At 34.3% G+C, this 15,023-nt stretch overlaps 1 protein-coding gene across 1 annotated transcript in view; it reads right to left on the bottom strand.

The window, feature by feature from the left end:
- LOC115874415 (protein TANC2) overlaps positions 1 to 14,747 on the bottom strand; it is a 42,496-nt gene extending 27,749 nt beyond the window's left edge. Inside the window, exons 1-3 of the mRNA XM_030889582.1 lie at positions 14,693 to 14,747; positions 11,018 to 11,209; positions 7,785 to 7,939 (exon numbers count right to left, since the gene is read on the bottom strand). Coding sequence (XP_030745442.1) covers positions 7,785 to 7,939; positions 11,018 to 11,209; positions 14,693 to 14,747 — 402 coding nt within the window. The remainder of the gene's footprint in view (positions 1 to 7,784; positions 7,940 to 11,017; positions 11,210 to 14,692) is intronic.
- Between the last annotated feature and the right edge of the window lie 276 nt (positions 14,748 to 15,023).

The raw sequence follows: 15,023 nt of genomic DNA, 5'->3' as shown, positions 1-15,023 counted from the left end.
ATACAAGTTGAACAAAAAAAAAATAAACTACCGTGCACCATATTATAGCACATTTAACTTTCTGTTCAGGCTATGCAACCTTATTTAGGTGCGGTAAATTATATTTAAATATGGTGTAAAAACTGGCAATTTTTAAACCAGATATTACATCATATGTGAAAAATTACCACTAATTTAGTTTTGAAATAAAATAATAATAATAAATTTAATTCCATAAAAAAGTAAAAAAAAATGGGATGCGGAATATAGATTTATTCACATTTTTTTCTATAAAATATGTCTGTATTTAAAGTATGAATCAGTGTTATTTGCCATATGATTTTGTATTCAAGAAATGAACCCTGAACTAACATTTTTTAAGTTATAGTTTGTTCTGAATCCCAGATTTATTTTCATGATAAAATAAATATTTTATATAATAACCGTAAAGTTTTCTGTTTCATTGGTAATATACTTAGATTTTGCAAAAATGAATTAAATAATCTCAGAAAACTTTAATTATATATAAGATGTTTTTATATTTTATTCGTGTCATTAATACAACATGATTACCAATTTATTCGTAATTATTAGAGCCATACTCGCTCTTAACTATATTGCAATCTTAAATGCTGACAACTTCTCTCCGTTTGATTTAGATGTAATCACACAGGTAATGACGAGAACCGAGGAACGTTTTAGAATGTTAATGGTATTTCCAGTCAGGATCTTCAGATCGTGAAATTTCATTTCAGGTTATCGAAAATAAATTAAAATAAATCTAAAACCTTCTACCTTTAATCTGTATTGTGTAATAATGGAAAAAAAATTCAAGGCTGAATATATACCTGGGCATACGAGGCTTTGGGCATTAAGCTGAACATCGATAAAACTAAAATCATGTGCAGTCTTCCGAACATCATAACAGTGCTATAAAAATCGGAGAAGAACTATTGGAATATGTAGCGGAATTCAATTACCTCGGCAGTTTGATGTCGGAAAAGGTCAATATCGACTCTGAAATTCAGCACAGAATTAGCAGCGCCTTAAGAGCATTCTGGAAATTAAAAGACAGGGTTTTCTACAATCATGACTTGAGCACAAAAATGAAACTTGCAGTGTACCGAGCAATAAAAGTCCCCACCATGTTATATGGAAGCGAAACCTGGGTGCCGTACGGCCGGCACACGAACGCATTAAACAAGTTGCAACAGAGACAACTTATACAACTGTTAAGAATCAAAAGGTACCACCATGTTTCATACGTATCTATCCTTGAAAAAGCTAGCTGCGAGAGTGCTGAAGTCATGATTACTAACTAATGGACTGGATACGTATGCAGAATGCAAGAAAACCGCCTACCGAAATCTCTTCTTTATGGCAAGCTTGTAAAGGGTAAGAGGAAACAATCTATCTATACAAGCTCTTCACTAGGATTATCAACAACCGACTGTCTACGAAACTAGATTCCTATCAGCCAATAGAACAGGCAGGCTTTCGAAAAGGTTTTAGTACCATCGATCATCTACAAACAATTAAAACAGTCATTGAAAAAACAACAGAATACCTGTACATTTGGCCTTTGTAGACTACCAAAAAGCCTTTGACAGCATCGAAACCTGGTCATTTCTAGCTGCATTGGAGGACGCGAGAATTGATTCCAGATATTATTCCATTATTAAAAATATCTATGATAGTGCAACCTTCCAAGTTAAATTAGATGATGACCTCAAAACAGAAAAAATACTACTCGGCAAGGGCGTGAGACAAGGAGATACCATCTCTCCCAAGTTATTTACACTGGCACTGGAAAATGTCTTCAAGAAATTAGAATGGGAAAATAGAGGTCTAAACATCGATGGGGTACACCTTAGCCATCTGAGGTTCGCAGACGATATTGTCTTGCTGAGCACCGACATTCAAGAACTAAACACCATGCTAAATGAGCTAAATGACCAATCCCAGAAAATTGGCCTTAAAATGAACTTGAAGAAGACCAAGATAATGAGCAACAATATCCATAACATTACCGTTGACAACGTTATTATTGAAAACGTAGACCATTATATATATTTAGGTCATAAAATCAAGCTGGGCAAGGAAAACCAAAATACGGAGATCAAACGCAGGATCCATTTGGCATGGGTAGCATTTGGAAATATGAGCAATATTTTCAAGGATAAAAAGGTGCCCATGAACCTAAAGAAAAAGGCTTACGACAGCTGCATTCTACCTGTGCTTACGTATGGCTTAGAGACTATGGCAATTACCCGAAAAACAGCAGAACAACTACGAGTAGCACAAAGAGCCATGGAAAGAATCATGTTGGGAGTCACCATTAGGGAAAAATACGGAATACCCACATACGTCAAAAAACAAAATTAATAGATGTCGTTAAAAGAGTGGCAAGTCTGAAGTGGCAATGGATAGGACATGTGGCAAGACAGGATCCAGACCGATGGCCCCAAAAAGTAATCCTATGGAGACCTAGGGGAACAACAAGAAGTGTGGGCCGACCAAAAAAGCGATGGGTCGATGACGTCAGGGCAGTGGCGGGAAGACAATGGATAAGATTGGCTAGAGATCGCGAAGCATGGAAAAACCTAGAAGAGGCCTATATCCAACACTGGATGGAACCAGGCTGAGAAAGAGAAGAGGAAACAGGGTGGACAACTCAAAAGGTACAAGGACAGTTTCCACGAAAACTTAACATGCAGATTCATTAGGAAGAAGCAGTTCACAATAGAACTCAATGGAGAAGAATTGTAAACTCAGTTAACAGCAACAACCAAAAAGTAAAGAGGCAGCAAAGTAATGAGATTTTTGAATGTCCAGAGTGCGGAAAAGAGATAACATCAGGTATCGGACTTTTCAGTCACAGAAAAATTCATGAAAGAAAACGCCTTCCAAACGATCTTCTGATGCGGGTCAAATACTCGTCAGCGAGTAATGGCAGTAAGTAAGTAAAATACCATTAATACAGAAAAACAATGATTTAAACATACTTTATAATCGAGTTATTTATTATAAATAAACATTGTATTTAAAATAACATAAATATCATGTAGTTTTATATGTATTTTTTTTACTTTTTTAGAGATTAGACTGTACTTTTTGACCAACCCCGACTAACTCCTTACGTAGGGTTTAAGGCTAATTCATCTATAATCAAGCTAAAGCAGTGTGGCACATCACTCAAAACTGCGTTGCGTTTTGTTTGATTAAAATACGTCTGCTGGATCTGTGCACAGATTATACAGATTATAAACTTTGTTTTTTCTTTATTGTTTTTCGTGGTTCCAAGTTTCGGAATCGGGCACTAGTTAGGTTACTAGTTTGCGCACATAGCACGCCCACTTATGGCCACTAAAATTGTGCACAGCGCCTGACCGGCACAGTTATTAGAGAGATATCGGAAAACCGAATAGCGTCATGCAGTATTTACGTGTACCTTATCATGGTTACGATATGCGCTAGTCAATTTTTAACGCAACACCCGCTAATAACGTTACCGCCTGACGTAATTTACGGATCAATTACACCAAGCGCTATTTCTAAATAATGTTTAAAAATTGCTTAAATGGGCATGTGCGGGTATTTGACAACCGGAGCCGGCCGGCGAGATCTTTTATTTTAAGTTATGTTTGAATTATTTTGAATTATTACTTTAGTTTTATTAGGTAATTTGATATTTAAGTAGCTGGGATTAGTTTGAATTAAATAAATATGGCCCAAAATATGGATTCCACCTCTTCCAATATTAAAGAACCTATAAAGAGGCTTAGGTTTACAGCAGATGACGACTTAACCCTTCTAAGAGAATTTGTTGCTTGTTGCCCTAAACCCACTGGCATACGTTGAACAATAAAGCACTGGAAATAAGCACTTTAGTCCTTTAGTTTTAAAATACCTAGTAAACAAAACAATTTCAAAGTTTTAAATTCAAAGTTAGATTAAGTTTAGAACAGAATTCTTTCCGATCCGATAACTATAAATGAAGAGAGTTAATACCGCCTCACGTAAAGAAAATAACACCTGGCCTTATTAACGTCCATGCACGCTATTCGGTTTAGCGATATCTCTCTATTACGCTGTTTATTGTTATTTTACGCGAGTTTATTTTTGCGCACAGGAAATTTTACTCGTTTGCACATCGTCATAAAAAACAATTATTTTCGTACCACGAATTAGGGATAAGATTTTATCTGTATACATATAGTATACCTAATCTGTGCTACTAGTTTTTCGGGTTCATTAAGTGGTCTATGGCCGAAATAAATTTGTAGAAAAAAATACTTAAAGTATCATTAAAAGTGTAAAGAGAAGTACACTGTAGCAAATTAGTCTTCATTATTTAGAATACGGTTTTTTTCGTTATTTACTGTGTAAAATAAAAAATACGGAATTTTTTAATTACTATGATTTTGTAGTACTATTTAGAATATGTTGAACAGCAATAAATAAAGAAAAAATCACTGAACAACGCAGTTTAGATCTCCTGATATTTCTACATCTCTAATTATTTAATCTATTTCATACTGACACGCTATTGAAAAGGAATACATGGCGATACCGTCAATTATTATTTAATTCCAATACAATATTATTGTTATAATTAGTCATGCACCGCAGGTATTCTAATTATAGAGAGCGATTAGTGTTGGCTAAGGTGAAATGTATATGTGCATTAATTTTGATTTTTCAATCGGCCTCGCTATGGGACGCCGCGCCGCGTCGCGGCTTAGACACTGAAGCCTGAAATTATTTTTTGGTATTATGGACCCGGATAATTAAAAAACTTTAATGGAAACTACTACTTATTAGAGATGGGTAGAATCCGATATTTTAAAAGAGTTGGGTCCGGAGTTACATCAAGCTTCATGGAACTATACAGACCGGACCACCGAAGTAGTAACATAGGCAGAACCGGACGAATTAGCGTATACCCGTCCGCCGGATAAAAAGCAGGCAAATAATGCGATAAAATAAAAATAGGTAGATATGTGATAAGAATGTTTCAGAATTTGTATTTATTCGTGTTTTAATAGCCAAAACGAATACATAGATTCTCGCGACAGTTCTCGTGTAAAATTTATTTTTTAAGTAAATTAATGGATGTTTACGAAGTTCGTGAGAAAATTCAATTGTAAAATGGTATTTCCAAAATAGGTCTTATCGGGGTATACAAACAATTTTTCCACAAACTTTTGTAAACAGGCCAATTCCATCTTTACCTACTATATCAAGAGTTATTAATAATTTTGAAACACATGGGTGCGTGTCCCCACAAAAACACAAAAAGCCTGATGTGCTGATTAATGAAGAACAGGAGTTAAAGCAAGTGTTCATTTGTGCTACCGCGGATCAAAATCCCACGTTTTCAAGTAATCAAATTGCTGAGGTAACAGATTCTTCACCTAGCACGGTTAAAAGAGTCCTTAAAAAGAATGGATACCGATCGTATAAAGCGCGCAAAACTCAAGAAATTTTCCATGAAGACTAATTTCGGCGTATGGTGTTTTGTGAATCTGTAATGGAAAAGGCCAATTTAGATGAAAACTTTATTCGGTGTATAGTTTTCACCGACGAATCAAGTTTTCCTTTATTGAGTCGTCATAACCCTACACAAGTACGATATTGGTCTCGGGAAAATTTGCACAGATATTTTGAGGTACGCACGCAATATCCCCAAAAGCTAAATGTTTGGGGTGATATGCTCCCCGAGCGTATGATTGGTCCATTTTTTATAGAGGGTAATTTAACTGTTGCAAAGTATTTGGACTTGTTACAGCAGCAGATTGTTCCTAGAATTCGTGAGTTATTGGGAGAAAGATTCAATGTCTGGTTTCAACAAGATGGTTGCCCTGCCACAATGCCCGTATTGTTCAAGAATATTTGAACAATACTTTTCCCAACCGTTTAATTAGTGGATATGGAACTATTTTGTGGCCCGCTAGATCACCAGATCTTTCTCCTAATGATTTCTTTTTGTGGGGTTATGTAAAATCCATAGTGTATAATAAAAATACGAGAGGCTTTCCAAACCATTAGCCCTAATATGTTAGCCAATGTCAGATGGGGATTTTACGACCGCCTAGGCTTCTGTCTAGTACAAGAAGGTGGTCTTTTTGAACACTTGTTATAACTTTTTTTTATTTAGAGTAATATTTTAGTTTTTTTTTTTGGGTTTAGAGAATTTATTTATTTTTAGTTTTGGCTTGTAAACACACTCAAATAATAAATATTTAAGTATTTTTATTTTAAATGTTACCTTAAGTGAAGGTAAACACTTAAAATTAAAATAATAAATACTCTGCCCTCCTGGCGTCGTATTCCTAGTCTGTCACGACCGACCCGTCCAAGCACAACTGCAACTGCGTACTACCTGACCAGCTGACTAGCCGGCAGTGAATCTCGAGTACGAACGCAAATCGGGTAAACGTAAATTCGTCCGGCAACTTACTATGTTACTAGTAGTCTGGTCTTCTCTGTATACCGGTTCCAGTTCTGTCGGGTCTATATCATTCTAACCTTTAATTTTAATTTAAATAAATTTTGTTTTGCACGAGGCAATCCTCGTTCAAAAGATTTGTAGTCCGTTAGGGAAATCTACATAACTTTACACACTAATAATACTCCAGACACAATTACAGCCTTCCATCCCTATAGCTCACGCAGGGAATCCTCGTCACTAGGAAGTCCCTCTGAGGCCATAGATAATTTGAGGCTGATGTTAGTGTGCCCTTGAAACACACACACTTATGCCTATAGCCCACCATCTTTCCTCGCACTTTCTTCCACAACAATTTCCACATTTTTCAGCCCAAGAGACTTACAGGTACACTATAGCCTCCTTGTCAGAACAAATCTTAACAGATTTCACCTCCCCAGGTATATTTACGAGGTATATGTCGAGTCAGAGCAAGGAGGTAGACTTCGGATGTCAACAGTGTTTGAAAAAATGTGTTTACAGCCTATGGACGAAGTACCCGTTGCTGACGGCGATAACTTTAAAGGCCTTGTACAAGGAACTGACCTTATTTTTCAGCAAGGGAAAGCATCGATAAAGTCAGTAGTTCCAAGCTTTTCCTTGGCATAGTGTGCAAGCTGGTTTGCTGTATAAGAGGTGGGATTTTGAACACTATCGCGTAATGCCAGTCTTCTTTCTTGGAGAATCCTTGAGGTGTAGGTGTAATGGTTTTTGGAGAAGTAATACCCACTGTGTCCTGGTGTCCGAATGGTCAGTCTGCGTCGAACTAGACTTTTTTTCTATTTGTGGGTTACTTCTAACTCTTGGCTTTTCATTGGAGGCCAACTTTTCCAACTGAGTGCCATTCTATTTACACTCAAACGCAAATCACCCAACTCCTTTGATAAGTCATGAATTTGGACCTTAATAGACTAATCATGATTGTTCAAATAAAATAAACGACAAATTGAAAATATCTTGCTTCATTTCCTTGATGGAATGAAATAAAGATTCTTGTCTACCATCAGACAAACTGGTATGGAGGCTGTAAATGTCCTCCACTTTTTTACACAAGCTCTTCCACTTGGAGTCATGGTAACTCAAAATATCGTTAAGTTAATTAATAGAAGATAAAGCTTAGAGAATTTCATTAGTTACTACACACTTTCGTTTCGGCATTAATTTTTATTAAACCACTTAATTTTATCGGTAAAATTAAATATTGCTCGTTATATACCGATACTTTTAAATAAATTTACCATACATATATTCATAAAGCTCGCATAAGCATAACAAAATAGATTCAGACAAAGTGAAACAAGCTAGTGAAACTCACCTGCATGAGATTGCTGAAGTGGCCGTTTGTTTTTACTTTGGTTCTTGGTTGTGCTTTGTCTGCTTTTTCTATATGAATGGCTGGTGTTTCTCCATAGAGTGTGATCTCCGACCCTTTCAGCATATTGCACTTCATATCTCGAAGGTTAGGTTCGTCTGAAAATAAATTTCATATAAATATCATGCGCGATAATTTTATTATCATATTTGGCAATATTAGAAATACAGAAACGTTTAGTAGTTGAAATTATAAAAACAGACTTGTGTCAATTGCATAACTATTTATCATGTTACTCAAGATTAGATCTAATCTATTATTAGCTAATTAAATATAGTTATAAAATAAAGAACCACAAACACTATTGAATTCATTTTTCTCCAATTTTCAAAAAAAGTCTGATACGAGGTCTGATATATTATATTTTATCTATTGTATTTAAAAGATATATATTCCTTTAAAATACCCATTGGTAGACATAAGTTAAGTCAAATTCACTCAACTTAGTGTTAAAACATATTTTATAGTATAATCTTTCTTAGTATAGTCAATCTGGTAGCAAGAAAGGTCAAGAATCCCATCAAATTATCCCCGCTCTCATACTTTGCCAGTCGTAAGTGGTCCACTAGAAAGGCTTAAATTCGACAATTTCGTATTCCCCCACCCCACCGTTTTTGAGAAACTCAAAAAAATTTTGGATTCAATTTTCTGGCTGAACCATAGGCCCCACAGACAATTTTATGGAACAAAAAATGAAGAGAATTAAATTCTTTACATTTTCATTTTGTAATAAACCTCTAAAATCTACGGGAACAAAGTTAGAGGGCACCAAAGTCACTCAAATGCAGTTTTTTGCATTTTCCGGGTGAAACCATTTTTTTACTGTCGCAAAGTTTTTAAAAGTAAAGAGCATAAAAAAACTATCAAATTGATGTGGAACTTTTTTTTACGTTTTAATTTACAGTGGACCACTTACGATTGGTAATGTATGAGAGCAGGGAAAATTTGATGGGAGTCAAAGTGCCAGATTGACTGTATTAATTGGTAGACATGAGTTAAGCTACGCAAGCTAATAATTTATCAAATAGTATACAGTGTTCTCATAATAATGTTACAAATATTACGTTAACAAAATTTTAACGTTGACTCAATTTTTTAAACGGAAACACCTTTTTTTACTTTTGTTAATAATATATACAGGGTGAGTCATAAATAAGTGCAATCATTTTAAGGGTAGTATATTTTGACCCCAGAAACACGTATATGAGGGTTTTTTTTGCGAAAAGAAATTGTTGAAACTCGGAAATTTTTTGAAAAAAAATCTGTTTTTTTTATTTTTATTTTTAATTAAAAAACATAATATGGCAACATAGGGAGTAGATTAAATTTACAAGAAAGAAAACCCAGAAAAGATCCAGTGGTTCTCAAAATTTAAGCGAAAAATAATTTTTTTTTATAAAAAATAATCATTTTTCAAGTTTTAAAATATTTCGGTTATTTTGGATTTATTTATGGTAAAGAGAAAATATTTTTCTTTTATCTAGATCTACCAGCCCTGAAAATATTTGCACCTATTCAAGATTCACCCTGTCTATTATATTGTTTATATTCGCAAATTGAAATTTTCTTATTAGTCAAATTCTATTTCCCCTAGTACACCATAAATAAGACTCTATTTCTGGTGTTAAAACATATTTTTTATATAACCTTTCTTGTCATTTATATAAATTGACATTAGAAAATAAATAATTGATAATTAATGAAGTAAAAAGCAAAGAGTGAATGACAGAAAGGAGCATTATTTATGTGTTATTTATATGCATTTATGTTACGTGCTTGACTTTTAAGTAATTGTAATTGAGACCTTTAAATGTGACGAATAAAGATCTTTTAGAGGCATTTAAACAGTACATTTGGATGAGTATTTTGATGGGACATTAAAAGAGAAAAAATATACATTTCCGCCGTTTTTTACACAAAAAGGTCTCTTGGTATAAGCGGTATGGAAACAGTTCTCAAGATGCTTGCTTCATCCACGTTACCGTAGATGGAGCTAAGAAGATAGATATCTCAAGATATTTGGAATCGAATACATTAATATACAGGGTTGTCCGAAATGTATTCCGGAACCTTCAGCAGCATATTCCGCAGATAAAAATAAGTAAAAAAGTTCGTATATATGTATGTCCTAAGATGCTTAGTTTCAGAGATACAGGGTGTAGAAGTTTCATTTTTATTTCGATTTTTTCTAAATAATTTCTAAAATAACGTCAATATTTGAATGAAAATTGGGGTCTGGGAGTTTTTTGACATGAGAAATTTGATTTTGATGTCAATATGACTCCTACTAGTAGAGGGCGCCACCTACATGTGTTTTAACTGTTTTGAAGCGTAATAACTTTTTGTCCATACCTGTATAAAACTACCGAGTGAAAGAATATACATCTCTGTGTCTTTTACGTAAAAAATATCTCTTTCTAAAAATCGCTACGAGCAACCGTTCTTAAGATATTTAGAATGGAAATAGTCAATACATGTCATTATTGACGAAAAATAAACACGTTGAGTATAACTGAACGTTGAAATAAACACGTTATTTCACTGAAACAATAAATTTGGGAAATTTTAATTTTTTTTAAATTAATCATAAATTTTTCTGCAAAAAACGATGGTAAAACAGTTTCTGTTGAACTTTTGGCACAAGAGCATTTCAAATTTATGATTTCAGTCTAATAACTATTTAGTCAGCATGTTTAATTTATGTTAATGATGACAGGCATTGATAATTTCGATTCCAACTATCTCGAAAACCATTACTCGTAGCGATTTTTACCAAGAGACCTTTTTCACGTAAAAAACGTGGTGAATGTATATTTTTTTACTCAGCAGTTTTATACAGGTACGGACAAAAAGTTATTACTCTTCAAACCAGTTAAAAAATATGTAGGGGGCGCCCTCTACTAATAGGAGTCATATTGACATCAAAATCAAATTTCTCATGTCAAAAAACTCCCAGGCATCAGAAATTATATGGAAAAAATCGAAACAAAAATGAAACTTCTACACCCTGTATCTCCAAAATTAAGCATTTTAGGACATACATTTATACGAACTTTATTACTTATTTTTATCTGCAGAATATGCTGCCGAAGTTTGCGGAATACAGTTCGGACCACCCTGTATATTCGAATGCATAATATAATATAAAGTTTAGTTTAAAATATAGATTCCCTTACCTGAATTAGAGATAGAGCCATTGAGGGAACATAAAGGACACGCTTCGTTGGTGAACATACAGGAGTAACATCTTTCGTGGCCGCAGTTATCGATAAGTCTACGTTTTTTACCCTTGTCGAAGGGCATTTCACAGCTAGGGCACGTGCCTGACGTGTTCTCGGCGTCGAGTAACCTCCTAATAGCTGCCAGATCTGCAAATAAAAAAAAAACGCTTTAATATATAAGTTATAAGTCTTACTTCTACTAAACTAGTGCCTATCTATATTTCATATAAAAAAACTTTTCAATATAAATAGTATATAAACATATAACACTGGATTTTTCACACATACGTTTCTTGAAAGTTTTTAAGATAGAATTTAGATATAAATCTGAATGAACTTATCCTAAAATGTTAAACGTTTTTTTTTTGGTTACGCAAATTTGTTAACAACTACTATCCATGTTCCACATGGATTCTAATGCAGTAACATTTAACAAAAACAATAACTGGCTTATTTTTTTGATTTGTATTCGATCAGAACCTCATATATTTGCAACTTTCTTTCTATATTCTATCCATCTAGAGTTCTAAATTGCTTTTCAATACTTTTTCGCTGCTGTCTTAAACTTCAGTTGACTACTGCATTTGTTTCCTCTATTATCTATGTAGTCTACAGTCTACATATGTGGCAGAACAAGGCTTATCAATCATAGGCCCAGAACCGAGATGTATACTGACTATATCTGTATATATTACCTGACTTAGGTAAATTTACATGTACTGCCAAAATATAATTTTATTGTCATGCGACTGTCAATGAGCGTGAAGAAGTCTGTCATATAATTATAGTCGATTGCGATAGTAGACTACAAAGAAAATGTACATGTAATTCCAACAGTGTCCAACCTCTCACCCCTTGTCCTGAACCATTATGTTTGCATGGCCATAAAACAATAGGTGGTCAACAAATCTCTAGAATAATTGAAAAATTAATTAGAACAGAGACAGATGAAAAAAAGTCTGTAGTAAAACTTTCGCAAAAATTTATGGCAGACTTGATAAGAAAAGACAGGAAGACTATCAAAACGGAAATGTGATTACTGACATGACATTGCAAGCTCAATAGGCATCTAGAGCTGATGGGATTGACGAACCTGAGTAATTGACAAAGAGCTATTATGGGGGGTCCAGTCTCCAAATTGTTAAACTTTTTGAAAAGCATAGGACTAGAGAATGCAATCTAGAGATGAGAAGAAAACCGCAATAGAACTGAAAAGGTTGCAGAGGAATAGGCAATAGTCACCTTAAAAATCTAATCGATATTGTCTACAAACAAATTCATGATGCAGTACTAATGTAATTTAATAAATGTAATGTAATTTTTAAACATTTAAAATGATTTCAGTTATTTCAGCAATATCTGACATTTCATGAAAATGTCCTCAGCGAGGAGTCCTCACTACCCAGAATACGATGCAATATGAATCTATAATCTTGTCAATTTAATTTTATGTTTATAATAATTCATAATTATGTAAATTTTCAGCAGTTTAAATTAATTTTAATGTGACGCTATTTAGTACGAAATTTATATTTAATTGCGGCCATTACACACCGTATGGGTGCGTAGTGAAAACACCTATAAACCTTAAACTTTCGTTTGCCTCTTTTGTATATTATTTATATATAATACAAGCATATTAAATTTTAGAAAAACAAGGAATATAATCGTCGGTAGTTATGCCAATACGACAATAATTAGAATGGTCATCGACGGATACAGTACTGGGAGAATTTTCAGGAACTTGGAACACAAACAGAAAATTCAACTCGTTCAGCTCCCAGTGGATGACATAGCAAGAATTCACGACTGTGAGAAATACCTCACTGTAGTATTGAGCAATAAAAAGAATTGGAAGAGAGAAACGATTGCTCAGCATGTAAAAGGCCATACCATAACGTGATATACTGATGCTCCCAAAATCAAAGCAGGGACAGTGATAGGAGTATTTAGGCCAAAAGCAAAATACTCTGAACCAATGGGCACCTACCCCCAGCATCTTTTAAGCTGAAATAAACGCTATAGAAAGATGCGTACAATTTATCTTAGATAGGAACTATGGAAAACAGGAAATAACCATCATATCCGATAGAAAAGCGGCACTAAAAGCGATCAACTCAGTAACCATCAATTCGAAGTTAGCTAAAGAATACCTAGACAAGCTGGACAAATTAGGCAAAGAAAATAAAGTACTCCTACTCTAGGTGCCTGCTCACTAAGGTGATAGAAGGCAGGGAAAAAGCAAATGATCTAGCTATAGAAAAGGAGTGAACACTCCACTAACTGGACCAGAACCGTTCTGTTTTCTAAGCGGGAACCAACTCCATCCGTAACTTGGAATGGGTGTTCTCTAACGGTCTAAGACACTCGAAAAGGTTTCTCAGAATTTACGACCGAGAAAAAACAAATATTTTCCTTGATTTAACTAAAAACAATCTCTGAATTGTCACGGGTTTTCTAACAGGACACTGTCTCCTCAACGAACACCTCAGTAGGCTGAAGCTGAGAAACAACGGCGAATGCAGATTCTGTGGGGAAAATGGGAAAACACCAGAACACCTTATCACTGAGTGCACCGATACGACGACCGTTCGTGCCATTAACTTTCGTACGGCTGGTGTCGAGTATAGCTGGCCTCTGTAGAGCCGTCTTAGATACAGTCTCAGGGCTGTTAAAGCCCTGAGACTGTATGATGAGTTATAACTCGTTATAACTTAAGAAAGGGGAACACAATAGATCTTGTTAAGGTCGCGGTGATTAATTCCCCTCCTAAACATTCTACATATTTTAAAGATATGCACTTATCTGCAATATTATCCAATGTTGGTAAATTTACTTGTCTGGATTTCTCAGGGTAGAATTCTTCAAATTTGTAAGAATATCTTTTAATTTGGAAACAGAATTACAGACATACGTCAATTAAAATCAATTGTATTGATATCCTAAAATCTTCGGAAAGAAGTTGCATACATTACTTGATTTTTTTAATGCCATATTCTATTCATTACCAAAATCACTTAGATTGTAATCTTTGTAGATCATAATTTTATGAATACACATTCATCTATATCTTTTTTGTTTCCATATTAAATCTATATCAATTAAAACCATCGACAAAAAAGATACCTGCACTTAATAGACAATGTATGCATGCGTTATATAATTTTCGAAAGACAAAGAACGACCGATAGAGCAAATCATCACGATTTAAGGCCATTACTTAACCGCGAACCGTGTTCTCCCACCGTTGCGTTGCCTAACCGATAATTAAAATTGAGAAGGCACTAGGGACGTACACAATATATCGATGTATCAAAATTGTTTTAATTTTATTTAAATAGTATCAAAATATCGATATATACATTCCAAATGCCTCATCATTTTCGAAAATTATGCCACACTTTGAGTGGCATATTAGTCTCAAGTTGTTTTATTTTGTATTTAAATATGTTTGTTACTGATTATTAAGACGTAAAGTAAATACATATCCTTAAATTACATTGTTTACAGATGGTGACTAAAGGTTCTAAATTTGGCTGCTGGGGCTGCAACTCCAACACAACTTTCCCAATTGAGGCACGTTGAAAATATAAGTTATTGCATTGATCACTTAAAGTTCTCAGGACTTACGATCGAGAAAAATTAAATATTCTCCTTGATTTGGATCGATCTTTGGAGTGAACATCTCAGTACATTAAAGCTAAGAAACAACGGCGAATACAGAATCTGTTGTACTGGTTTTTGTCAAAGCCCTGAGACTCTATCTCAAGAAAGGGAGACACAATAGATCTATAAGGTCGAGGTGAATAATTTTCCCTCTCCCATACAATCTATAATTATTATTGACCAATCAACTGAATGCTATATCTAATAATAATTAATTAATTAATATATAACCATTAGGTACGTACATAACAGGCAGTCGGAAACCATTTAAGAAATAAAATGCCTGCGTAGTAAT

The sequence above is a fragment of the Sitophilus oryzae genome, unplaced genomic scaffold, assembly GCF_002938485.1.
Source record: "Sitophilus oryzae breed Bouriz unplaced genomic scaffold, Soryzae_2.0 scaffold_1018_pilon_pilon, whole genome shotgun sequence".
In the NCBI taxonomy this organism is placed as follows: Eukaryota; Metazoa; Arthropoda; class Insecta; order Coleoptera; family Curculionidae; genus Sitophilus; species Sitophilus oryzae.
This window is presented reverse-complemented; position numbering and strand designations above follow the sequence as displayed.